At 44.0% G+C, this 26,706-nt stretch overlaps 1 protein-coding gene across 1 annotated transcript; it reads right to left on the reverse strand.

The window, feature by feature from the left end:
• Positions 1–5,121: 5,121 nt before the first annotated feature.
• Positions 5,122–26,087, reverse strand: LOC139394248 (zinc finger protein ZFP2-like). Its single transcript, XM_071142274.1, has 4 exons — positions 25,987–26,087; positions 25,732–25,866; positions 25,475–25,644; positions 5,122–6,272 (listed from the first exon to the last, which is right to left on the reverse strand). The coding sequence occupies exons 1-4, from the start codon at positions 26,085–26,087 to the stop codon at positions 5,122–5,124; spliced, it is 1,557 nt and encodes a 518-aa protein (XP_070998375.1).
• Between the last annotated feature and the right edge of the window lie 619 nt (positions 26,088–26,706).

Raw genomic sequence — 26,706 nt, forward strand, 5'->3', positions numbered from 1 at the left:
ACCCTGACAAACCACCCTGACCATCCACCCTGACAAACCACCCTGACCAACCACTCTGACCCTGACCAACCACCGTGACCAACCACCCTGACCAACCACCCTGACCATCAACCCTGACCAGCCACCCTGACCCTGACCATCCACCCTGACCATCCACCCTGACCAACCACCCTGACCAACCACCCTGACCATCCACCCTGACCAACCACCCTGACCATCCACCCTGACCAACCACCCTGACCCTAACCAACCACCCTGACCATCCACCCTGACCCTAACCAACCACCCTGACCATCCACCCTGACCCTAACCAACCACCCTGACCAACCACCCTGACCAACCACCCTGACCGTCCACCCTAATCATCCACCCTGACCCTAACCAACCACCCTAACCAACCACCCTGACCATCCACCCTGACCCTAACCAACCACCCTAACAACCACCCTGACCATCCACCCTGACCCTCCACCCTGACCATCCACCCTGACCCTGACCACCCACCCTGACCCCCCTGACCACCCACCCTGACCATCCACCCTCCTTTAATTTTTTTTGCCTGAAAGGGACATTGATAAAATGCTTCAACTTCATGGTAATCATTCACATCAATCTAACCTCTTCCTGTTTCTTATCTCCCCTCCCCCATTTACCATCTAGGCCTCAATCTAACCTCTTCCTGTTTCTCATCTCCCCTCCCCCATTTACCATCTAGGACTCAATCTAACCTCTTCCTGTTTCTCCCCTCCCCCATTTACCGCATTGGCCTCAATCTAACCTCTTCCTGTTTCTCATCTCCCCTCCCCCATTTACCATCTAGGACTCAATCTAACCTCTTCCTGTTTCTCATCTCCCCCATTTACCATATAGGCCTCAATTGAACCTCTTCCTGTTTCTCATCTCCCCCATTTACCATATAGGCCTCAATCTAACCTCTTCCTGTTTCTCATCTCCCCTCCCCCATTTACCATATAGTCCTCAATCTAACCTCTTTCTGTTTCTCATCTCCCCCATTTACCATATAGTCCTCAATCTAACCTCTTCCTGTTTCTCCCCTCCCCCATTTACCATATAGTCCTCAATCTAACCTCTTCCTGTTTCTCATCTCCCCTCCCCCATTTACCATATAGGCCTCAATCTAACCTCTTCCTGTTTCTCATCTCCCCTCCCCCATTTACCATCTAGGCCTCAATCTAACCTCTTCCTGTTTCTCATCTCCCCTCCCCCATTTACCATATAGGCCTCAATCTAACCCGTTCCTGTTTCTCATCTCCCCTCCCCATTTACCATATAGGCCTCAATCTAACCTCTTCCTGTTTCTCATCTCCCCTCCCCCATTTACCATCTAGTCCTCAATCTAACCTCTTCCTGTTTCTCATCTCCCCCATTTACCATCTAGGCCTCAATCTAACCCCTTCCTGTTTCTCATCTCCCCTCCCCCATTTACCATATAGGCCTCAATCTAACCTCTTCCTGTTTCTCATCTCCCCTCCCCCATTTACCATCTAGTCCTCAATCTAACCTCTTCCTGTTTCTCATCTCCCCCATTTACCATCTAGGCCTCAATCTAACCCCTTCCTGTTTCTCATCTCCCCTCCCCCATTTACCATATAGGCCTCAATCTAACCTCTTCCTGTTTCTCCCCTCCCCCATTTACCATATAGGCCTCAATCTAACCTCTTCCTGTTTCTCATCTCCCCTCCCCCATTTACCATATAGGCCTCAATCTAACCTCTTCCTGTTTCTCATCTCCCCTCCCCCATTTACAATCTAGGCCTCAATCTAACCTCTTCCTGTTTCTCCCCTCCCCCATTTACCATATAGGCCTCAATCTAACCTCTTCCTGTGTCTCACCTCCCCTCCCCCATTTACTATATAGTCCTCAATCTAACCTCTTCCTGTTTCTCATCTCCCCTCCCCCATTTGCCATATAGTCCTCAATCTAACCTCTTTCTGTTTCTCATCTCCCCTCCCCCATTTGCCATATAGGCCTCAATCTAACCTCTTCCTGCAGATGCTCTTATCCAGAGCAATGACTCACAGCGAGTAGGTCCACCCTCTCTCTAAAAGTGGAAAAAAGTGTTTTACCAGTGAACAGAGACAGAAAAGGTCAACCAATGAGACCTGATAAAAACACCATTGCATATATTCCCCCCCCCTCCCCCAACAAGACGTGAGGTCGATTTCACCCCCCCCCCCCCCCCCCCCGAAAAAAATCATGAATCTATAAATCAATCAGTTTATTGATGAAAAACAAAATAAACATTGATAGAAACATTCAACATTATTCAGTTGATCATGAAATAAGATGCAAGCTACAGTGGCTTGCGAAGGTATTCACCCCCCTCGGCATTTTCCCTATTTTGTTGCCTTCCAACCTGGAATTAAAATTGATTTTGGGGGGGGATTGTATCACTTGATTAACACAACATGCCTACCACTTTGAAGATTCTAAATATTTTTTATTGTGAAACAAACAAGAAATAAGGCAAAACAACTGAAGACTTGAGCGTGCATAACTATTCACCCCCCCCCCCCCCCCCCCCCAAAAGTCAATACTTTGTAGAGCCACCTTCTTTAGGTAATACCACAGATTCTCAATTGGATTGAGGTCTGGGCTTTGACTAGGCCATTCCAATACATTTAAATGTTTCCCCTTAAACCACTCAAGTGTTGCTTTAGCAGTATGCCTAGGGTCATTGTCCTGCTGGAAGGTGAACCTCCGTCCGGTCTCAAATCTCCGGAAGATTGAAACAGGTTTTCCCTCAAGAATTACCCTGTATTTAGCGCCATCCATCATTCCTTCAATTCTGACCAGTTTCCCAGTCCCTGCCGATGAAAAATATCCCCACAGCATGATGCTGCCTCCACCATGCTTCACTGGGATGTTGTTCTTGGGGTGATGAGAGGTGTTGGGTTTGCGCCAGACATAGCGTTTTGATTGATGGCCAAAAAGCCCAATTTCAGTCTCATCTGACCAGAGTACCTTCTTCCATATGTTTTGGGAGTTTCCCACATGCCCTTTGGCAAACACCAAACATGATTGCTTACTTTTTTTTTTAAGAAATTGCTTTTTTCTGGACACTCTTCCATAAAGCCCAGCTCTGGGGATTGTACGGCTTAAAGTGGTCCTACGGACAGATACTCCAATCTCCGCTGTGGAGCTTTGTAGCTCCTTCAGGGTTATCTTTGGTCTCTTTGTTGCCTCTCTGATTAATGCCCTCCTTGCCTGGTCCGCGAGTTTTGGTGGGCGGCCCTCTCTTGGCAGGTTTGTTGTGGTTCCATATTCTTTACATTTTTTAATAATAATAATAATGGGATGTTCAAAGTTTCTGATATTTTTTTATAACCCAACCCTGATCTGTACTTCTCCACAACTTTGTCCCTGACCTGTTGGGAGAGCTCCTTTGTCTTCATGGTGTCGCTTGCTTGGTGGTGTTGCAGACTCTGGGGCCTTTCAGAACAGGTCATGTGAGGTCATACACTGAGATCATGTGACACTTAAATAAAGTCTACCTGTGTATAATTTAACTAATTATGTGACTTCTGAAGGTAACTGGTTGCACCAGATCTTATTTAGGGGCTTCATAGCAAAGGGGTGAATACATATGCACACACCACTATTCAATTTTTGTATTTTTTTGAAATAATTTTTTGAAATAAATATATTTTTTCATTTCACTTCACCAATTGGGACTATTTTGTGTTTATGTCCGTTAAATGAAATCCAAATAAAAATACATTTAAATTACAGGTTGTAATGCAACGAAATAGGAAAAATGCCAAGGGGGGTGAATACTTTACGCTGTACCATGAGACTGTGAGACCAACAGTTTATATATTAAACCCTGGATACCGTGATGTCATCCAGGGGAATGAATGGTATTCACCAGTAGTTCAGTTAAATGTTTATATATTAAACTCCTGGATACCGTGATGTCATCCAGAGGAATGAATGGTATTCACCAGTCGTTCAGTTAAATGTTTATATATTAAACCCCTGGATACCGTGACGTCACCCAGAGGAATGAATGGTATTCACCAGTCGTTCAGTTAAATGTTTATATATTAAACTCCTGGATACGTCACCCAGAGGAATGAATGGTATTCACCAGTAGTTCAGTTAAATGTTTATATATTAAACTCCTGGATACGTCACCCAGAGGAATGAATGGTATTCACCAGTAGTTCAGTTAAATGTTTATATATTAAACTCCTGGATACGTCACCCAGAGGAATGAATGGTATTCACCAGTAGTTCAGTTAAATGTTTATATATAAAACTCCTGGATACGTCACCCAGAGGAATGAATGGTATTCACCAGTAGTTCAGTTAAATGTTTCCAAGGACAAAATTACATGTATTTAACAAAATTACATGTATTTAACAAAATTACATGTATTTAACAAAATTACATGTATTTAACATAATGACATGTATTTAAGTATTTTGCTTGTTAGGTAAAGTAACATTAGTACTTTTCAACAAAAAAAACTATACTTTAAACATTTTTATATTTTTTATTATTTTTATGTTATAAACTCACATAATATAATTTGAAAATATTAAGTATTAAGGTGTATAAGAGAATAAACGTGTTTTAATTCATATTAAAATATTAACATTAATAAATGAATTTCCACAGCTTCCTAAATATGTTTTTTTACAAGATAGAACACAGAGTGGCCTCTCCTACCCAGGTCTGGTGTTGGAGATCATTCTACACTCTGTGTTCTACTACCCAGGTCTGGTGTTGGAGATCATTCTACACTCTGTGTTCTACTACCCAGGTCTGGTGTTGGAGATCATTCCACACTCTGTGTTCTACTACCCAGGTCTGGTGTTGGAGGTCATTCTACACTCTGTGTTCTACTACCCAGGACTGCTGTTGGAGCTCATTCTACACTCTGTGTTCTACTACCCAGGTCTGGTGTTGGAGCTCATTCTACACTCTGTGTTCTACTATCCAGGTCTGGTGTTGGAGATCATTCTACACTCTGTGTTCTACTACCCAGGTCTGGTGTTGGAGGTCATTCTACACTCTGTGTTCTACTATCCAGGTCTGGTGTTGGAGATCATTCCACACTCTGTGTTCTACTACCCAGGTCTGGTGTTGGAGATCATTCTACACTCTGTGGATCTCCTGAGTGTATTTTCTGATGTTTAATCAGAGAACTTGAATGAGAGTATCTCTTGTCACACTGATCACAGCCATAAGGCTTCTCTCCTGTGTGTGTTCTCTGGTGTACTGCCAGGTTGCTTGAGGTAGAACAACTCGTCCCGCAGTCAGAGCAGTGGTAAGGTTTCTCTCCAGTGTGGGTTCTCTTGTGTGATATCAGGTTACTTGAGGTAGTACATCTCTTCCCACAGTCTGGGCAGTGGTAAGGCTTTTCACCAGTGTGGGTTCTCTGATGTACTATCAGTATGTCTAATAAAGCAAAACGCTTCCCACATTCAGAGCAGTGGTGAGGCTTCTCTCCTGTGTGTGTTCTCTGGTGAGATTTTAAATGTGATGATCTAACAAAACCCTTCCCACAGTCAGAGCAGTGGTACGGTTTTTCTCCCGTGTGTATTCTCTGGTGTACAATCAGGTGACTTGGCTGAGTAAAACTCTTCCCACATTGATCACAGCTATAAGGTTTCTCTCCTGTATGTGTTCTCCGGTGTGTTATCAGATAGCTTGAGGTAGTAAAGCTCATTCCACAGTTGGTGCAGCGATAAGGCTTCTCTCCAGTGTGTATTCTCTTGTGTACAGTCAGGTTTGATGACTGAGTGAATCGCTTCCCGCATTGATCACAGCCATAAGGCCTCTCTCCTGTATGTGTTCTCTGGTGTATAATCAGTTCACTTGAGGAGGTTAAGCTTTTCCCACAGTCTGAGCAGTGGTAAGGCTTCTCTCCAGTGTGCGTTCGCTGGTGCAGCTTTAAACGCTGTGATGTTGAAAAGGCCCTCTCACAGTCAGAGCAGTGGTGATGCTTCTCTCCTGTGTGTGTCAACTGGTGTTTTGTCAGGTTCCCTAGTTGAGAAAATCTCTTCAAACAGTCAGTGCAGCTATAAGGTTTCTCTCCTGTATGGATTCTGTGGTGTATTTTAAGTTCTGTTGAAGAGGTGAAACTCTTCCCACAGTCAGAGCAGTGGTGAGGTTTCTTCCCTGTGGATCTCCGCTGGAGTTTCTTGAGGTGTTCTGATCTGGAGAGACTCTTCTCAGCCTCGTCAGCATCATGATGTTGTTGAGGCTCCCCAGAGCATCCACGACAGTCACGTCTCTCTCCTGTGTGAACGACAAAGTCAGACAGTCAATGTAGTGAATGTTTAAATGCTTTTACAAACCTTTTTTTGACAATTGTCTTCTAACAATAAGATGGTCAAGTGAAGAACAATAGTCAGATTTTGTCTTCATTTTTCACAGGAGTAAAGTAGATGTCAGTCTGACAATAAGTTATTAAAGTTGTTGAAACCTTCAGCAGTGATCCAGACGACTTTAGGTCACCAATATTATTAATGGTATTATTTTATTATCAGCTTTACTGAATATCAGGTAAACCACAGCCAATAAAAACCACAGCCAATAAAACCAGAGGAAATAAAACCACAGCCAATAAAACCACAGCCAATAAAACCACAGCCTATAAAAACCACAGCCAATAAAACCACAGCCAATAAAACCACAGCCAATAAAACCAGAGGAAATAAAACCACAGCCAATAAAAACCACAGCCAATAAAAACCACAGCCAATAAAACCAGAGGAAATAAAACCACAGCCAATAAAAACCACAGCCAATAAAAACCACAGCCAATAAAACCACAGCCAATAAAACCACAGCCAATAAAACCACAGAAAATAAAACCACATCCAATAAAACCACAGCCAATAAAACCACAGCCAATAAAACCACAGCCAATAAAACCACAGCCAATAAAACCACAGCCAATAAAACCACAGCCAATAAAACCACAGCCAATAAAACCACAGCCAATATAACCACAGCCAATAAAAACCACAGCCAATAAAACCAGAGGAAATAAAACCACAGGAAATATGAATCAATTAGTCAATAATACAGGATCAGACTTCCTGACCTTATGAACTTTGACCCGTCAAATCTGTAGAACGCCCCTTTAAAAGCAAATTTAAAGGGGTGATCCAGGAAGGGTCTATTTTTGGACTTTATTATATAAATGGGACTTTCTACGAATAAAGGGGACAATTTGTATTTATGGATCCCCATCAGTTCCTGCCAAGGCAGCAGCTACTCTTCCTGGGGTTTATTATGGATCCCCATTAGTTCCTGCCAAGGCAGCAGCTACTCTTCCTGGGGTTTATTATGAATCCCCATCAGTTCCTGCCAAGGCAGCAGCTACTCTTCCTGGGGTTTATTATGGATCCCCATCAGTTCCTGCCAAGGCAGCAGCTACTCTTCCTGGGGTTTATTATGGATCCCCATTAGTTCCTGTCAAGGCAGCAGCTACTCTTCCTGGGGTTTATTATGGATCCCCATTAGTTCCTGCCAAGGCAGCAGCTACTCTTCCTGGGGTTTATTATGGATCCCCATCAGTTCCTGTCAAGGCAGCAGCTACTCTTCCTGGGGTTTATTATGGATCCCCATTAGTTCCTGCCAAGGCAGCAGCTACTCTTCCTGGGGTCCAGCTAAATTAAGGGAGTTAATATATTTAAAAACAACATTACAATACATTTATAAACAGATTTCACAACACATTAAGTGTTAAGCCCTCAGGCTTCAAATCTACCACTTATCTATAACACAAAATCCATGTGTATTTGTGTATATAGTGCGTATGTTATGGTGTGTTTATGTTTGTGTCTCTTAACAGCCCCGCTGTTCCAGAAGGTGTATTCTTTTTAGCTGTTTGCTTAAATCAAATGTTACTGCTTCCATGAGTTACTTGATATGGAATAGAGTTCCATGTAGTCATGGCTCTATGTAGTACTGTGTGCCTCCCATAGTCTGTTCTGGACTTAGGGATTGTGAGGAGACCACTGGTGGCATGTCTTGTAGGGTATGAATTGGTGTCTCTGAGCTGTGTGCCAGTAGTTTAAACAGACAGCTCGGTACATTCAACATGTCAACTCTCATAAATACAAGTAGTGATGAAGTCAATCTCTCCTCCACTTTGAGGCAGGAGAGATTGACATGCATATTATTAATGTTAGCTCTCTGTCTACATTTAAGAGCCGTGCTGCTCTGTTCTGTTCTGAGCCAATTGAAATTCCTTTTTTGTGGCACCTGACCACACGACTGAACAGTAGTCCAGGTGCGACAAAAACAAGGGCCTGTAGGACCTGCCTGGTTGACAGTATTGTTAAGAAGGCAAAGCAGAGCTTTAATATGGACAGACTTCTCACCATCTTGTATCAACATGTTTTGACCATGACAGTTTAGGGTTTAGTGAATGATTTGTCCCAAATACAATGCTTTTAGTTTTTGAAATATTTAGGACTAATTTATTTTGTGTATAGTGTTGAGTCATCCGCATAAATGCACACACTATAACTGACATGTCGTCATTAGTAAAGATTGAAAAAAGTAAGCAGCCTAGACATCTGCACTGGGGAATTCCTGATTCTACCTGGATTTTATTGGAGAGACTTCCATTAAAGAACACCCTCTGTGTTCTGTTAGGTAGGTTTTAATCGTACTACACCGGCTCCGACGCTCGTCGGATGTGGCAGGGCTTTCAAACTATTACAGACTACAAAGAGAAGCACAGCCGAGAGCTGCCCAGTGACACGAGCCTACCAGATGAGCTAAACTACTTCTTTGCTCACTTCGAGGCAAGTGGAGAGTGGAGTGTACAGTCAACCAATCAGCTGGCTGGGAGAGTGGGGTGTACAGTCAACCAACCAATCAGCTGGCTGGGAGAGTGGGGTGTACAGTCAACCAACCAATCAGCTGGCTGGGAGAGTGGAGTGTACAGTCAACCAACCAGCCGGCTGGTGCCTACATTAACACCAGGGTGCCTACATTAACACCAGGGTGCCTACATTAACACCAGGGTGCCTACATTAACACCAGGGTGCCTACATTAACACCAGGGTGCCTACATTAACACCAGGGTGCCCACATTAACACCAGGGTGCCTACATTAACACCAGGGTGCCCACATTAACACCAGGGTGCCTACATTAACACCAGGGTGCCTACATTAACACCAGGGTGCCCACATTAACACCAGGGCGCCTACATTAACACCAGGGTGCCTACATTAACACCAGGGCGCCTACATTAACACCAGGGTGCCCACATTAACACCAGGGTGCCTACATTAACCCCAGGGCGCCTACATTAACACCAGGGCGCCTATATTAACCAGAAAGGCCAGCAAAGCTTTCAGCTCTTAGGGGACTCGGCATATCAGACAGACAGCTCGGTGCTTTCAACATGACAATACCTCTCATGAATAACAAGTAGTGATGAAGTCAATCTCTCCTCCACTTTGAGCCAGGAGAGATTGACATGTATAGTATTAATATCAGCTCTCTGTGTTCATCCAAGGGCCAGCCGTGCTGCCCTGTTCTGAGCCAATTGGCCCTTGGAGTCCCTCTTTGTGGCACCCGACTGAGCAAATGTCTAGGTATGACAAAACTAGGGCCTGTAGCACCTGCCTTGTTGATGGTGTTGTTAAGAAGGTAGAAACGAGGACCTGCCTTGTTGATAGTGTTGGTAAGAAGGTAGAAACTAGGGCCTGTAGGACCTGCCTTGTTGATAGTGCTGTTAAGAAGGTAGAAACTAGGACCTGCCTTGTTGACAGTGTTGTTAAGAAGGTAGAAACTAGGACCTGTAGGACCTGCCTTGTTGATAGTGCTGTTAAGAAGGTAGAAACTAGGACCTGCCTTGTTGATAGTGTTGTTAAGAAGGTAGAAACTAGGACCTGTAGGACCTGCCTTGTTGATAGTGCTGTTAAGAAGGTAGAAACTAGGGCCTGTAGGACCTGCCTTGTTGATAGTGTTGTTAAGAAGGTAGAAACTAGGACCTGCCTTGTTGATAGTGTTGTTAAGAAGGTAGAAACTAGGACCTGTAGGACCTGCCTTGTTGATAGTGTTGTTAAGAAGGTAGAAACTAGGGCCTGTAGGACCTGCCTTGTTGATAGTGCTGTTAAGAAGGTAGAAACTAGGGCCTGTAGGACCTGCCTTGTTGATAGTGCTGTTAAGAAAGTAGAAACTAGGACCTGCCTTGTTGATAGTGTTGTTAAGAAGGTAGAAACTAAAGCCTGTAGGACCTGCCTTGTTGATAGTGTTGTTAAGAAGGTAGAAACGAGGACCTGCCTTGTTGATAGTGTTGTTAAGAAGGTAGAAACTAGGGCCTGTAGGACCTGCCTTGTTGATGGTGTTGTTAAGAAGGTAGAAACTAGGACCTGCCTTGTTGACAGTGTTGTTAAGAAGGTAGAAACTAGGACCTGTAGGACCTGCCTTGTTGATAGTGTTGTTAAGAAGGTAGACACTAGGACCTGTAGGACCTGCCTTGTTGATAGTGCTGTTAAGAAGGTAGAAACTAGGTCCTGTAGGACCTGCCTTGTTGATAGTGTTGTTAAGAAGGTAGAAACTAGGACCTGCCTTGTTGATAGTGTTGTTAAGAAGGTAGAAACTAGGACCTGTAGGACCTGCCTTGTTGATAGTGTTGTTAAGAAGGTAGAAACTAGGGCCTGTAGGACCTGCCTTGTTGATAGTGCTGTTAAGAAGGTAGAAACTAGGGCCTGTAGGACCTGCCTTGTTGATAGTGCTGTTAAGAAAGTAGAAACTAGGACCTGCCTTGTTGATAGTGTTGTTAAGAAGGTAGAAACTAAAGCCTGTAGGACCTGCCTTGTTGATAGTGTTGTTAAGAAGGTAGAAACGAGGACCTGCCTTGTTGATAGTGTTGTTAAGAAGGTAGAAACTAGGGCCTGTAGGACCTGCCTTGTTGATGGTGTTGTTAAGAAGGTAGAAACGAGGACCTGCCTTGTTGATAGTGTTGTTAAGAAGGTAGAAACTAGGGCCTGTAGGACCTGCCTTGTTGATAGTGCTGTTAAGAAGGTAGAAACTAGGGCCTGTAGGACCTGCCTTGTTGATAGTGTTGTTAAGAAGGTAGAAACTAGGACCTGCCTTGTTGATAGTGTTGTTAAGAAGGTAGAAACTAAGGCCTGTAGGACCTGCCTTGTTGATAGTGTTGTTAAGAAGGTAGAAACTAGGACCTGCCTTGTTGATAGTGTTGTTAAGAAGGTAGAAACTAGGGCCTGTAGGACCTGCCTTGTTGATAGTGTTGTTAAGAAGGTAGAAACTAGGGCCTGTAGGACCTGTCTTGTTGATAGTGTTGTTAAGAAGGTAGAAACTAGGGCCTGTAGGACCTGTCTTGTTGATAGTGTTGTTAAGAAGGTAGAAACTAGGGCCTGTAGGACCTGCCTTGTTGATAGTGTTGTTAAGAAGGTAGAAACTAGGGCCTGTAGGACCTGCCTTGTTGATAGTGTTGTTAAGAAGGTAGAAACTAGGGCCTGTAGGACCTGTCTTGTTGATAGTGTTGTTAAGAAGGTAGAAACTAGGGCCTGTAGGACCTGTCTTGTTGATAGTGTTGTTAAGAAGGTAGAAACTAGGGCCTGTAGGACCTGTCTTGTTGATAGTGTTGTTAAGAAGGTAGAAACTAGGACCTGCCTTGTTGATAGTGTTGTTAAGAAGGTAGAAACTAGGGCCTGTAGGACCTGTCTTGTTGATAGTGTTGTTAAGAAGGTAGAAACTAGGGCCTGTAGGACCTGTCTTGTTGATAGTGTTGTTAAGAAGGTAGAAACTAGGGCCTGTAGGACCTGTCTTGTTGATAGTGTTGTTAAGAAGGTAGAAACTAGGGCCTGTAGGACCTGCCTTGTTGATAGTGTTGTTAAGAAGGTAGAAACTAGGACCTGCCTTGTTGATAGTGTTGTTAAGAAGGTAGAAACTAGGGCCTGTAGGACCTGTCTTGTTGATAGTGTTGTTAAGAAGGTAGACACTAGGGCCTGTAGGACCTGTCTTGTTGATAGTGTTGTTAAGAAGGTAGAAACTAGGGCCTGTAGGACCTGCCTTGTTGATAGTGTTGTTAAGAAGGTAGAAACTAGGACCTGCCTTGTTGATAGTGTTGTTAAGAAGGTAGAAACTAGGGCCTGTAGGACCTGTCTTGTTGATAGTGTTGTTAAGAAGGTAGAAACTAGGGCCTGTAGGACCTGTCTTGTTGATAGTGTTGTTAAGAAGGTAGAAACTAGGGCCTGTAGGACCTGCCTTGTTGATAGTGTTGTTAAGAAGGTAGAAACTAGGACCTGCCTTGTTGATAGTGTTGTTAAGAAGGTAGAAACTAGGACCTGCCTTGTTGATAGTGTTGTTAAGAAGGTAGAAACTAGGACCTGCCTTGTGGACAGTGTTGTTAAGAAGGTAGAAACTAGGTCCTGTAGGACCTGCCTTGTTGATAGTGTTGTTAAGAAGGTAGAAACTAGGGCCTGTAGGACCTGTCTTGTTGATAGTGTTGTTAAGAAGGTAGAAACTAGGGCCTGTAGGACCTGTCTTGTTGATAGTGTTGTTAAGAAGGTAGAAACTAGGGCCTGTAGGACCTGTCTTGTTGATAGTGTTGTTAAGAAGGTAGAAACTAGGGCCTGTAGGACCTGCCTTGTTGATAGTGTTGTTAAGAAGGTAGAAACTAGGACCTGCCTTGTTGACAGTGTTGTTAAGAAGGTAGAAACTAGGACCTGTAGGACCTGCCTTGTTGATAGTGTTGTTAAGAAGGTAGACACTAGGACCTGTAGGACCTGCCTTGTTGATAGTGCTGTTAAGAAGGTAGAAACTAGGTCCTGTAGGACCTGCCTTGTTGATAGTGTTGTTAAGAAGGTAGAAACTAGGACCTGCCTTGTTGATAGTGTTGTTAAGAAGGTAGAAACTAGGACCTGTAGGACCTGCCTTGTTGATAGTGTTGTTAAGAAGGTAGAAACTAGGGCCTGTAGGACCTGCCTTGTTGATAGTGCTGTTAAGAAGGTAGAAACTAGGGCCTGTAGGACCTGCCTTGTTGATAGTGCTGTTAAGAAAGTAGAAACTAGGACCTGCCTTGTTGATAGTGTTGTTAAGAAGGTAGAAACTAAAGCCTGTAGGACCTGCCTTGTTGATAGTGTTGTTAAGAAGGTAGAAACGAGGACCTGCCTTGTTGATAGTGCTGTTAAGAAAGTAGAAACTAGGACCTGCCTTGTTGATAGTGTTGTTAAGAAGGTAGAAACTAAAGCCTGTAGGACCTGCCTTGTTGATAGTGTTGTTAAGAAGGTAGAAACGAGGACCTGCCTTGTTGATAGTGTTGTTAAGAAGGTAGAAACTAGGGCCTGTAGGACCTGCCTTGTTGATGGTGTTGTTAAGAAGGTAGAAACTAGGACCTGCCTTGTTGACAGTGTTGTTAAGAAGGTAGAAACTAGGACCTGTAGGACCTGCCTTGTTGATAGTGTTGTTAAGAAGGTAGACACTAGGACCTGTAGGACCTGCCTTGTTGATAGTGCTGTTAAGAAGGTAGAAACTAGGTCCTGTAGGACCTGCCTTGTTGATAGTGTTGTTAAGAAGGTAGAAACTAGGACCTGCCTTGTTGATAGTGTTGTTAAGAAGGTAGAAACTAGGACCTGTAGGACCTGCCTTGTTGATAGTGTTGTTAAGAAGGTAGAAACTAGGGCCTGTAGGACCTGCCTTGTTGATAGTGCTGTTAAGAAGGTAGAAACTAGGGCCTGTAGGACCTGCCTTGTTGATAGTGCTGTTAAGAAAGTAGAAACTAGGACCTGCCTTGTTGATAGTGTTGTTAAGAAGGTAGAAACTAAAGCCTGTAGGACCTGCCTTGTTGATAGTGTTGTTAAGAAGGTAGAAACGAGGACCTGCCTTGTTGATAGTGTTGTTAAGAAGGTAGAAACTAGGGCCTGTAGGACCTGCCTTGTTGATGGTGTTGTTAAGAAGGTAGAAACGAGGACCTGCCTTGTTGATAGTGTTGTTAAGAAGGTAGAAACTAGGGCCTGTAGGACCTGCCTTGTTGATAGTGCTGTTAAGAAGGTAGAAACTAGGGCCTGTAGGACCTGCCTTGTTGATAGTGTTGTTAAGAAGGTAGAAACTAGGACCTGCCTTGTTGATAGTGTTGTTAAGAAGGTAGAAACTAAGGCCTGTAGGACCTGCCTTGTTGATAGTGTTGTTAAGAAGGTAGAAACTAGGACCTGCCTTGTTGATAGTGTTGTTAAGAAGGTAGAAACTAGGGCCTGTAGGACCTGCCTTGTTGATAGTGTTGTTAAGAAGGTAGAAACTAGGGCCTGTAGGACCTGTCTTGTTGATAGTGTTGTTAAGAAGGTAGAAACTAGGGCCTGTAGGACCTGCCTTGTTGATAGTGTTGTTAAGAAGGTAGAAACTAGGGCCTGTAGGACCTGTCTTGTTGATAGTGCTGTTAAGAAAGTAGAAACTAGGACCTGCCTTGTTGATAGTGTTGTTAAGAAGGTAGAAACTAAAGCCTGTAGGACCTGCCTTGTTGATAGTGTTGTTAAGAAGGTAGAAACGAGGACCTGCCTTGTTGATAGTGTTGTTAAGAAGGTAGAAACTAGGGCCTGTAGGACCTGCCTTGTTGATGGTGTTGTTAAGAAGGTAGAAACGAGGACCTGCCTTGTTGATAGTGTTGTTAAGAAGGTAGAAACTAGGGCCTGTAGGACCTGCCTTGTTGATAGTGCTGTTAAGAAGGTAGAAACTAGGGCCTGTAGGACCTGCCTTGTTGATAGTGTTGTTAAGAAGGTAGAAACTAGGACCTGCCTTGTTGATAGTGTTGTTAAGAAGGTAGAAACTAAGGCCTGTAGGACCTGCCTTGTTGATAGTGTTGTTAAGAAGGTAGAAACTAGGACCTGCCTTGTTGATAGTGTTGTTAAGAAGGTAGAAACTAGGGCCTGTAGGACCTGCCTTGTTGATAGTGTTGTTAAGAAGGTAGAAACTAGGGCCTGTAGGACCTGTCTTGTTGATAGTGTTGTTAAGAAGGTAGAAACTAGGGCCTGTAGGACCTGCCTTGTTGATAGTGTTGTTAAGAAGGTAGAAACTAGGGCCTGTAGGACCTGTCTTGTTGATAGTGTTGTTAAGAAGGTAGAAACTAGGGCCTGTAGGACCTGTCTTGTTGATAGTGTTGTTAAGAAGGTAGAAACTAGGGCCTGTAGGACCTGTCTTGTTGATAGTGTTGTTAAGAAGGTAGAAACTAGGACCTGCCTTGTTGATAGTGTTGTTAAGAAGGTAGAAACTAGGGCCTGTAGGACCTGTCTTGTTGATAGTGTTGTTAAGAAGGTAGAAACTAGGGCCTGTAGGACCTGTCTTGTTGATAGTGTTGTTAAGAAGGTAGAAACTAGGGCCTGTAGGACCTGTCTTGTTGATAGTGTTGTTAAGAAGGTAGAAACTAGGGCCTGTAGGACCTGCCTTGTTGATAGTGTTGTTAAGAAGGTAGAAACTAGGACCTGCCTTGTTGATAGTGTTGTTAAGAAGGTAGAAACTAGGGCCTGTAGGACCTGTCTTGTTGATAGTGTTGTTAAGAAGGTAGACACTAGGGCCTGTAGGACCTGTCTTGTTGATAGTGTTGTTAAGAAGGTAGAAACTAGGGCCTGTAGGACCTGCCTTGTTGATAGTGTTGTTAAGAAGGTAGAAACTAGGACCTGCCTTGTTGATAGTGTTGTTAAGAAGGTAGAAACTAGGGCCTGTAGGACCTGTCTTGTTGATAGTGTTGTTAAGAAGGTAGAAACTAGGGCCTGTAGGACCTGTCTTGTTGATAGTGTTGTTAAGAAGGTAGAAACTAGGGCCTGTAGGACCTGCCTTGTTGATAGTGTTGTTAAGAAGGTAGAAACTAGGACCTGCCTTGTTGATAGTGTTGTTAAGAAGGTAGAAACTAGGACCTGCCTTGTTGATAGTGTTGTTAAGAAGGTAGAAACTAGGACCTGCCTTGTGGACAGTGTTGTTAAGAAGGTAGAAACTAGGTCCTGTAGGACCTGCCTTGTTGATAGTGTTGTTAAGAAGGTAGAAACTAGGGCCTGTAGGACCTGTCTTGTTGATAGTGTTGTTAAGAAGGTAGAAACTAGGGCCTGTAGGACCTGTCTTGTTGATAGTGTTGTTAAGAAGGTAGAAACTAGGGCCTGTAGGACCTGTCTTGTTGATAGTGTTGTTAAGAAGGTAGAAACTAGGGCCTGTAGGACCTGCCTTGTTGATAGTGTTGTTAAGAAGGTAGAAACTAGGACCTGCCTTGTTGACAGTGTTGTTAAGAAGGTAGAAACTAGGACCTGTAGGACCTGCCTTGTTGATAGTGTTGTTAAGAAGGTAGACACTAGGACCTGTAGGACCTGCCTTGTTGATAGTGCTGTTAAGAAGGTAGAAACTAGGTCCTGTAGGACCTGCCTTGTTGATAGTGTTGTTAAGAAGGTAGAAACTAGGACCTGCCTTGTTGATAGTGTTGTTAAGAAGGTAGAAACTAGGACCTGTAGGACCTGCCTTGTTGATAGTGTTGTTAAGAAGGTAGAAACTAGGGCCTGTAGGACCTGCCTTGTTGATAGTGCTGTTAAGAAGGTAGAAACTAGGGCCTGTAGGACCTGCCTTGTTGATAGTGCTGTTAAGAAAGTAGAAACTAGGACCTGCCTTGTTGATAGTGTTGTTAAGAAGGTAGAAACTAAAGCCTGTAGGACCTGCCTTGTTGATAGTGTTGTTAAGAAGGTAGAAACGAGGACCTGCCTTGTTGATAGTGTTGTTAAGAAGGTAGAAACTAGGGCCTGTAGGACCTGCCTTGTTGATGGTGTTGTTAAGAAGGTAGAAACGAGGACCTGCCTTGTTGATAGTGTTGTTAAGAAGGTAGAAACTAGGGCCTGTAGGACCTGCCTTGTTGATAGTGCTGTTAAGAAGGTAGAAACTAGGGCCTGTAGGACCTGCCTTGTTGATAGTGTTGTTAAGAAGGTAGAAACTAGGACCTGCCTTGTTGATTGTGTTGTTAAGAAGGTAGAAACTAAGGCCTGTAGGACCTGCCTTGTTGATAGTGTTGTTAAGAAGGTAGAAACTAGGACCTGCCTTGTTGATAGTGTTGTTAAGAAGGTAGAAACTAAGGCCTGTAGGACCTGCCTTGTTGATAGTGTTGTTAAGAAGGTAGAAACTAGGACCTGCCTTGTTGATAGTGTTGTTAAGAAGGTAGAAACTAGGGCCTGTAGGACCTGCCTTGTTGATAGTGTTGTTAAGAAGGTAGACACTAGGACCTGTAGGACCTGCCTTGTTGATAGTGCTGTTAAGAAGGTAGAAACTAGGTCCTGTAGGACCTGCCTTGTTGATAGTGTTGTTAAGAAGGTAGAAACTAGGACCTGCCTTGTTGATAGTGTTGTTAAGAAGGTAGAAACTAGGACCTGTAGGACCTGCCTTGTTGATAGTGTTGTTAAGAAGGTAGAAACTAGGGCCTGTAGGACCTGCCTTGTTGATAGTGCTGTTAAGAAGGTAGAAACTAGGGCCTGTAGGACCTGCCTTGTTGATAGTGCTGTTAAGAAAGTAGAAACTAGGACCTGCCTTGTTGATAGTGTTGTTAAGAAGGTAGAAACTAAAGCCTGTAGGACCTGCCTTGTTGATAGTGTTGTTAAGAAGGTAGAAACGAGGACCTGCCTTGTTGATAGTGTTGTTAAGAAGGTAGAAACTAGGGCCTGTAGGACCTGCCTTGTTGATGGTGTTGTTAAGAAGGTAGAAACGAGGACCTGCCTTGTTGATAGTGTTGTTAAGAAGGTAGAAACTAGGGCCTGTAGGACCTGCCTTGTTGATAGTGCTGTTAAGAAGGTAGAAACTAGGGCCTGTAGGACCTGCCTTGTTGATAGTGTTGTTAAGAAGGTAGAAACTAGGACCTGCCTTGTTGATAGTGTTGTTAAGAAGGTAGAAACTAAGGCCTGTAGGACCTGCCTTGTTGATAGTGTTGTTAAGAAGGTAGAAACTAGGACCTGCCTTGTTGATAGTGTTGTTAAGAAGGTAGAAACTAGGGCCTGTAGGACCTGCCTTGTTGATAGTGTTGTTAAGAAGGTAGAAACTAGGGCCTGTAGGACCTGTCTTGTTGATAGTGTTGTTAAGAAGGTAGAAACTAGGACCTGCCTTGTTGATAGTGTTGTTAAGAAGGTAGAAACTAGGGCCTGTAGGACCTGTCTTGTTGATAGTGTTGTTAAGAAGGTAGAAACTAGGGCCTGTAGGACCTGTCTTGTTGATAGTGTTGTTAAGAAGGTAGAAACTAGGGCCTGTAGGACCTGTCTTGTTGATAGTGTTGTTAAGAAGGTAGAAACTAGGGCCTGTAGGACCTGCCTTGTTGATAGTGTTGTTAAGAAGGTAGAAACTAGGACCTGCCTTGTTGATAGTGTTGTTAAGAAGGTAGAAACTAGGGCCTGTAGGACCTGTCTTGTTGATAGTGTTGTTAAGAAGGTAGAAACTAGGGCCTGTAGGACCTGTCTTGTTGATAGTGTTGTTAAGAAGGTAGAAACTAGGGCCTGTAGGACCTGTCTTGTTGATAGTGTTGTTAAGAAGGTAGAAACTAGGACCTGCCTTGTTGATAGTGTTGTTAAGAAGGTAGAAACTAGGGCCTGTAGGACCTGTCTTGTTGATAGTGTTGTTAAGAAGGTAGAAACTAGGGCCTGTAGGACCTGTCTTGTTGATAGTGTTGTTAAGAAGGTAGAAACTAGGGCCTGTAGGACCTGTCTTGTTGATAGTGTTGTTAAGAAGGTAGAAACTAGGGCCTGTAGGACCTGCCTTGTTGATAGTGTTGTTAAGAAGGTAGAAACTAGGACCTGCCTTGTTGATAGTGTTGTTAAGAAGGTAGAAACTAGGGCCTGTAGGACCTGTCTTGTTGATAGTGTTGTTAAGAAGGTAGACACTAGGGCCTGTAGGACCTGTCTTGTTGATAGTGTTGTTAAGAAGGTAGAAACTAGGGCCTGTAGGACCTGCCTTGTTGATAGTGTTGTTAAGAAGGTAGAAACTAGGACCTGCCTTGTTGATAGTGTTGTTAAGAAGGTAGAAACTAGGGCCTGTAGGACCTGTCTTGTTGATAGTGTTGTTAAGAAGGTAGAAACTAGGGCCTGTAGGACCTGTCTTGTTGATAGTGTTGTTAAGAAGGTAGAAACTAGGGCCTGTAGGACCTGCCTTGTTGATAGTGTTGTTAAGAAGGTAGAAACTAGGACCTGCCTTGTTGATAGTGTTGTTAAGAAGGTAGAAACTAGGACCTGCCTTGTTGATAGTGTTGTTAAGAAGGTAGAAACTAGGACCTGCCTTGTGGACAGTGTTGTTAAGAAGGTAGAAACTAGGTCCTGTAGGACCTGCCTTGTTGATAGTGTTGTTAAGAAGGTAGAAACTAGGGCCTGTAGGACCTGTCTTGTTGATAGTGTTGTTAAGAAGGTAGAAACTAGGGCCTGTAGGACCTGTCTTGTTGATAGTGTTGTTAAGAAGGTAGAAACTAGGGCCTGTAGGACCTGTCTTGTTGATAGTGTTGTTAAGAAGGTAGAAACTAGGGCCTGTAGGACCTGCCTTGTTGATAGTGTTGTTAAGAAGGTAGAAACTAGGACCTGCCTTGTTGACAGTGTTGTTAAGAAGGTAGAAACTAGGACCTGTAGGACCTGCCTTGTTGATAGTGTTGTTAAGAAGGTAGACACTAGGACCTGTAGGACCTGCCTTGTTGATAGTGCTGTTAAGAAGGTAGAAACTAGGTCCTGTAGGACCTGCCTTGTTGATAGTGTTGTTAAGAAGGTAGAAACTAGGACCTGCCTTGTTGATAGTGTTGTTAAGAAGGTAGAAACTAGGACCTGTAGGACCTGCCTTGTGGATAGTGTTGTTAAGAAGGTAGAAACTAGGGCCTGTAGGACCTGCCTTGTTGATAGTGCTGTTAAGAAGGTAGAAACTAGGGCCTGTAGGACCTGCCTTGTTGATAGTGCTGTTAAGAAAGTAGAAACTAGGACCTGCCTTGTTGATAGTGTTGTTAAGAAGGTAGAAACTAAAGCCTGTAGGACCTGCCTTGTTGATAGTGTTGTTAAGAAGGTAGAAACGAGGACCTGCCTTGTTGATAGTGTTGTTAAGAAGGTAGAAACTAGGGCCTGTAGGACCTGCCTTGTTGATGGTGTTGTTAAGAAGGTAGAAACGAGGACCTGCCTTGTTGATAGTGTTGTTAAGAAGGTAGAAACTAGGGCCTGTAGGACCTGCCTTGTTGATAGTGCTGTTAAGAAGGTAGAAACTAGGGCCTGTAGGACCTGCCTTGTTGATAGTGTTGTTAAGAAGGTAGAAACTAGGACCTGCCTTGTTGATTGTGTTGTTAAGAAGGTAGAAACTAAGGCCTGTAGGACCTGCCTTGTTGATAGTGTTGTTAAGAAGGTAGAAACTAGGACCTGCCTTGTTGATAGTGTTGTTAAGAAGGTAGAAACTAAGGCCTGTAGGACCTGCCTTGTTGATAGTGTTGTTAAGAAGGTAGAAACTAGGACCTGCCTTGTTGATAGTGTTGTTAAGAAGGTAGAAACTAGGGCCTGTAGGACCTGCCTCGTTGATAGTGTTGTTAAGAAGGTAGAAACTAGGGCCTGTAGGACCTGTCTTGTTGATAGTGTTGTTAAGAAGGTAGAAACTAGGGCCTGTAGGACCTGTCTTGTTGATAGTGTTGTTAAGACGGTAGAAACTAGGGCCTGTAGGACCTGTCTTGTTGATAGTGTTGTTAAGAAGGTAGAAACTAGGGCCTGTAGGACCTGCCTTGTTGATAGTGTTGTTAAGAAGGTAGAAACTAGGACCTGCCTTGTTGATAGTGTTGTTAAGAAGGTAGAAACTAGGGCCTGTAGGACCTGTCTTGTTGATAGTGTTGTTAAGAAGGTAGAAACTAGGGCCTGTAGGACCTGTCTTGTTGATAGTGTTGTTAAGAAGGTAGAAACTAGGGCCTGTAGGACCTGTCTTGTTGATAGTGTTGTTAAGAAGGTAGAAACTAGGGCCTGTAGGACCTGTCTTGTTGATAGTGTTGTTAAGAAGGTAGAAACTAGGGCCTGTAGGACCTGTCTTGTTGATAGTGTTGTTAAGAAGGTAGAAACTAGGGCCTGTAGGACCTGCCTTGTTGATAGTGTTGTTAAGAAGGTAGAAACTAGGACCTGCCTTGTTGATAGTGTTGTTAAGAAGGTAGAAACTAGGGCCTGTAGGACCTGTCTTGTTGATAGTGTTGTTAAGAAGGTAGAAACTAGGGCCTGTAGGACCTGTCTTGTTGATAGTGTTGTTAAGAAGGTAGAAACTAGGGCCTGTAGGACCTGTCTTGTTGATAGTGTTGTTAAGAAGGTAGAAACTAGGACCTTCCTTGTTGATAGTGTTGTTAAGAAGGTAGAAACTAGGGCCTGTAGGACCTGTCTTGTTGATAGTGTTATTAAGAAGGTAGAAACTAGGGCCTGTAGGACCTGTCTTGTTGATAGTGTTGTTAAGAAGGTAGAAACTAGGGCCTGTAGGACCTGTCTTGTTGATAGTGTTGTTAAGAAGGTAGAAACTAGGGCCTGTAGGACCTGCCTTGTTGATAGTGTTGTTAAGAAGGTAGAAACTAGGACCTGCCTTGTTGATAGTGTTGTTAAGAAGGTAGAAACTAGGGCCTGTAGGACCTGTCTTGTTGATAGTGTTGTTAAGAAGGTAGACACTAGGGCCTGTAGGACCTGTCTTGTTGATAGTGTTGTTAAGAAGGTAGAAACTAGGGCCTGTAGGACCTGCCTTGTTGATAGTGTTGTTAAGAAGGTAGAAACTAGGACCTGCCTTGTTGATAGTGTTGTTAAGAAGGTAGAAACTAGGGCCTGTAGGACCTGTCTTGTTGATAGTGTTGTTAAGAAGGTAGAAACTAGGGCCTGTAGGACCTGTCTTGTTGATAGTGTTGTTAAGAAGGTAGAAACTAGGGCCTGTAGGACCTGCCTTGTTGATAGTGTTGTTAAGAAGGTAGAAACTAGGACCTGCCTTGTTGATAGTGTTGTTAAGAAAGTAGAAACTAGGACCTGCCTTGTTGATAGTGTTGTTAAGAAGGTAGAAACTAGGACCTGCCTTGTGGACAGTGTTGTTAAGAAGGTAGAAACTAGGTCCTGTAGGACCTGCCTTGTTGATAGTGTTGTTAAGAAGGTAGAAACTAGGGCCTGTAGGACCTGTCTTGTTGATAGTGTTGTTAAGAAGGTAGAAACTAGGGCCTGTAGGACCTGTCTTGTTGATAGTGTTGTTAAGAAGGTAGAAACTAGGGCCTGTAGGACCTGTCTTGTTGATAGTGTTGTTAAGAAGGTAGAAACTAGGGCCTGTAGGACCTGCCTTGTTGATAGTGTTGTTAAGAAGGTAGAAACTAGGGCCTGTAGGACCTGTCTTGTTGATAGTGTTGTTAAGAAGACAGAGCAGAGCTTTATTATGGACAGACTTCTCCCCATCTTAGCTACTGTTGTATCAATATGTTTTCACCATGACAGTTTACAATCCAGGGTTACTCTAAGCAGTTTAGTCACCTCAACTTGCTCAATTTCCACATTATTCATTACGAGATGTAGTTGAGGTTTAGGGTTTAGTGAATAATTTTGCCCAAATACAATGATTTTAGTTTTAGAAATATTTAGGGCTAATTTATTCCTTGCCACCCACTCTGAAACTAATTGCATCTCTTTGTTAAGTGTTGCAGTCATTTCAAATCGCTGTAGTAGCTGACGAGTTATGGGTGCAAGGACTGACCATCCATGACATCAAAACGACAGTTTCAACCATGTTAACATTTACTTTGTTTACAAACACTGGAGTAAAAGGGAGCATCTATTTTAAGTCCTGATGGGGAACCACAGCTGAATTTAGGTCACGGGGCATTTCTAAGTTATATTCTTCAAGAATCAATGACCATACATCATTCATTTATAGTCCAAAAACAGATGTAGGAACTGCAGATTGACCCTTTAAAAATCATACATCAGTTAAACTGCAGAGTGCCTCCGTTTTTAAGATAGTACTTACCAGTGTTAATCAGATCTCCTGTCTCTGCCTCCTCTTCCTCCTCTTTCACTCTGAACGCGTCTTCCTCTTCTTTCACTGAAACGTCTTTCTCTTCTTCTTTCACTGTACCATCCTCACCCTCTACTTCTTGTTTTATGGTAACATCCTCTTCTTCCTCCTCCTCTTTCACGATAACTTCTTTCTCCGTCCAGCAGACCTCCTCCTCCTCTACCTCTTCTTTAACAAGAGCGAAGCTAAGTGAGCTCATATCGGGGATTAGCTAGGCTATTGCTAACTTAACGAGCCAGTCGGCAAAACAACAAAACGTAAATATGAAATTAAAATAGGGGTAACAAGTAAACACGACAGAATTGTGTTTTAAACACAGTGGCTAATAAATCTCTGTAAAGAGCTTTATTATGTCGGCTATATCGGATAGATGTGTCTAACTGTTGTTTGAAGAAGCGCCCCCCGTCCATTATATTATACGTCACTCTGACACCTTCAAGACCTACGTCGCCATCTGTTGACTGGAGAGGGTAACGCAGTTGAGGGAAAAGTGTATTTTATTTTTTAGACAAAGTTCATAACGTTACCCCCCTCAATCCCTCCCCTCTTTCCTCTGACCCTCTCTACCACGTTTTTCTGACCCTCTCCCACTATTTCTGACCCTCTTTCTCTGACCCTCTCACCCTCTCTCCCTCTTTCTGTCCCTCTCTCCCTCTCTCTCCCTCTTTCTGACCCTCTTTCTCTGACCCTCTCTCCCTCTCTCCCTCTTTCTGACCCTCTCTCTCCCTGTGTAACGTACACAACACACCAACGCAGTCGACTAACAGCAGTAAAAATAAAAAATAAAGTACTTTAAAAAAAATAATAATAATAATTAATAATCGATTGATCCACACAATAATACCAAAGTCAATATCAGCATGTGAAGTAGCTAGTTATCTGTAAAATTGCCCTAAACAAACTGCGCTATCAATACAGGTGTCTACAATCTCACCATGAGAGAGAGGTGTTGAACATGTTGAATGCACTGAGCTGTCTTTCCTAACTACTGGCACACAGCTCGGACACCCATGCATACCCCACAAGACATGCCACAAGAGGTCACTTCACAGTCCCCAAGTCCAGAACAGACTATGGGATGCACGTAAAGATGAACTGAGCAAAGTAGAGAGAGAGAGAGATCGTTGATGAAAACCTGCTCCAGAGAGCCTAGGACCTCAGACTGGAGCGAAGGTTCACCTTCCGACAGGACAACGACCCCTAAGCACACAGCCAAGACAACGCAGGAGTGGCTTCTGGGACAAGTCTCTGAATGTCCTTCAGTGTCGCAGCCAGAGCCCGGACATGAACCTGATCTAACAGCTCTGGAGAGACCTGAAAATAGCTGTGCAGCGATGCTCCCCATCCAACCTGACAGAGCTTGAGAGGATCTGCAGAGAAGAATGGGAGAAACTCCCCAAATACAGGTGTGCCAAGCTTGTGGCGTCATACCCAAGAAGACTCGAGGCTTTAATCACTGCCAAAGGGGATTCAACAAAGTACTGAGTAAAGGGTCTGAATACTTATGTAAATGTGATATTTCATTTTTTATTTGATAAATTAGCAACAAAAAAAATAAAAACTGTTTTTGTTTATTATTATGGGGTATTGTGATGTCATTATGGGGTATTGTGATGTCATTATGGGGTAGTGTGATGTCATTCTGGGGTATTGTGATGTCATTATGGGGTATTGTGATGTCATTATGTAGTATTGTGATGTCATTATGTTTTTTTTGTGTAGATTGATGAGGAAAATAACTATTTAATTAATGTGTGAGAGTGTGTGGCGTCAGTATGCATGTGTGTGTGGAGTGTCAGTATGTGTTTCTGTGTGAGGAGTGTCAGTATGTGTGTGTGAGTAGAGTCCAGTGTGTGGGTAGAGTTCATTTGGTGCATTGGTAACGCATGTCGTGTAATAGCAGAGAGAACAGTCTTTGGCTTGGGTGGCTTTGAAAATGCAGGGGCCATTCCTCTGACACCACCTGGTATAGAGATCCTGGATGGCAGGGGGCTCGTCCCCAGTGGTGTACTGGGCAGTACCACTTCCCTCTGACACCACCTGGTATAGAGATCCTGGATGGCAGGGGGTTCGTCCCCAGTGGTGTACTGGGCCGTACCACTTCCCTCTGACACCACCTGGTATAGAGATCCTGGATGGCAGGGGGCTCGTCCCCAGTGGTGTACTGGGCCGTACCACTTCCCTCTGACACCACCTGGTATAGAGATCCTGGATAACAGGGGGCTCGTCCCCAGTGGTGTACTGGGCCGTACCCCTTCCCTCTGACACCACCTGGTATAGAGATCCTGGATAACAGGGGGCTCGTCCCCAGTGGTGTACTGGGCCGTACCCACTACCCTCTGACACCACCTGGTATAGAGGTCCTGGATGGAAGGGAGCTCGTCTCCAGTGGTGTACTGGGCCGTATCACTTCCCTCTGACACCACCTGTTATAGAGATCCTGGATGGCAGGGGGCTCGTCCCCAGTGATGTACTGGGCTGTACCCACTACCCTCTGACACCACCTGGTATAGAGATCCTGGATGGCAGGGGGCTCGTCCCCAGTAAAGTACTGGGCAATACGCACTACGCTCTGTAGCGCCTTGTGGACGGATGCCAAGCAGTTGCCATACCAGGCGGTGATGCAGCCAGTCAAGATTCTCTCGATGGTGCAGCTGTAGAACGTTTTTGAGAATCTGAGGGCCCATGCCAAATCTTTTCAGCCTCCTGCCACCTTCACTACTGTGTTGGTGTGTTTGGACCATGATAGGTCCTTAGTGATGTGGACACCGACGAACTTGAAGCACTCAACCCGCTCCACTACAGCCATGTTGATGTGATTTGGGGTGTGCTCGGGCCTTTGTTTCCTGTAGTCCACGATCAGCTCCTTGGTCTTACTGACGTTGAGGGAGAGGTTGTTGTCCCGGCAACACACTGCCAGGTCACTGACCTCCTCCCTATAGGCTGTCTAATCGTCACCGGTGATCAGGACTACTACCGTCGTGTCGTAAGCAAACTTGATGATGGTGTGCGCGACCACGCAGTCTTGGGTGAACAGGGAGTACAGGAGGGGACTGAGCACGCACCCCTGAGGGACCCCTGTGTTGAGGATCAGCATGGCGTATGTGTTGTTTACCTACCCTTACCACCTGGGGGCAGCCTGTCAGGAAGTCCAGGATCCAGTTGCAGAGGGAGGTGTTTAGTCCCAGAGTCCTTATTAACTAAGTGATGATCTTTGAGGGCACTATGATGTTGAACGCTGAGCTGTAGTCAATGAACAGCATTCTCACATAGTTGGTCCTTTTGTCTAAGTCGGAAAGGGCAGTGTGGAGTGCAATAGAGATTGCGTCATCTGTGGATCTGTTGGGACGGTATGTGAATTGGAGTCAGTACAGAGTGACTCGGATGATGGTGTTGATGTGAGCCATGACCAGCCTTTCAAAACACTCATTACCTGCTCTGTCATCTGTTCCTGTCCCATTAAAACACTCATTACCTGCTCTGTCATCTGTTCCTGTCCCATTAAAACACTCATTACCTGCTCTGTCATCTGTTCCTGTCCCATTAAACAACTAATTACCTTTTCTGTCATCTGTTCCTGTCCCATTAAAACACTCATTACCTGCTCTGTCATCTGTTCCTGTCCCATTAAAACACTCATTACCTGCTCTGTCATCTGTTCCTGTCCCATTAAAACACTCATTACCTGCTCTGTCATCTGTTCCTGTCCCATTAAA

This window comes from Oncorhynchus clarkii, unplaced genomic scaffold, assembly GCF_045791955.1.
Source record: "Oncorhynchus clarkii lewisi isolate Uvic-CL-2024 unplaced genomic scaffold, UVic_Ocla_1.0 unplaced_contig_358_pilon_pilon, whole genome shotgun sequence".
Classification (NCBI taxonomy): domain Eukaryota; kingdom Metazoa; phylum Chordata; class Actinopteri; order Salmoniformes; family Salmonidae; genus Oncorhynchus; species Oncorhynchus clarkii.

Coding starts and splice junctions, on each gene's coding strand:
- LOC139394248 (XM_071142274.1), bottom strand. CDS start 26,087: ATGCTGATCCTCAACACAGGGGTCCCTCAGGGGTGCGTGCTCAGTCCC. Junction 25,867..25,986: donor GTCGCGCACACCATCATCAA/GTTTGCTTACGA, acceptor CCTCAACGTCAG/TAAGACCAAGGAGCTGATCG. Junction 6,273..25,474: donor GTGGTGTCAGAGGGTAGTGG/GTACAGCCCAGT, acceptor TCGTTCACACAG/GAGAGAGACGTGACTGTCGT.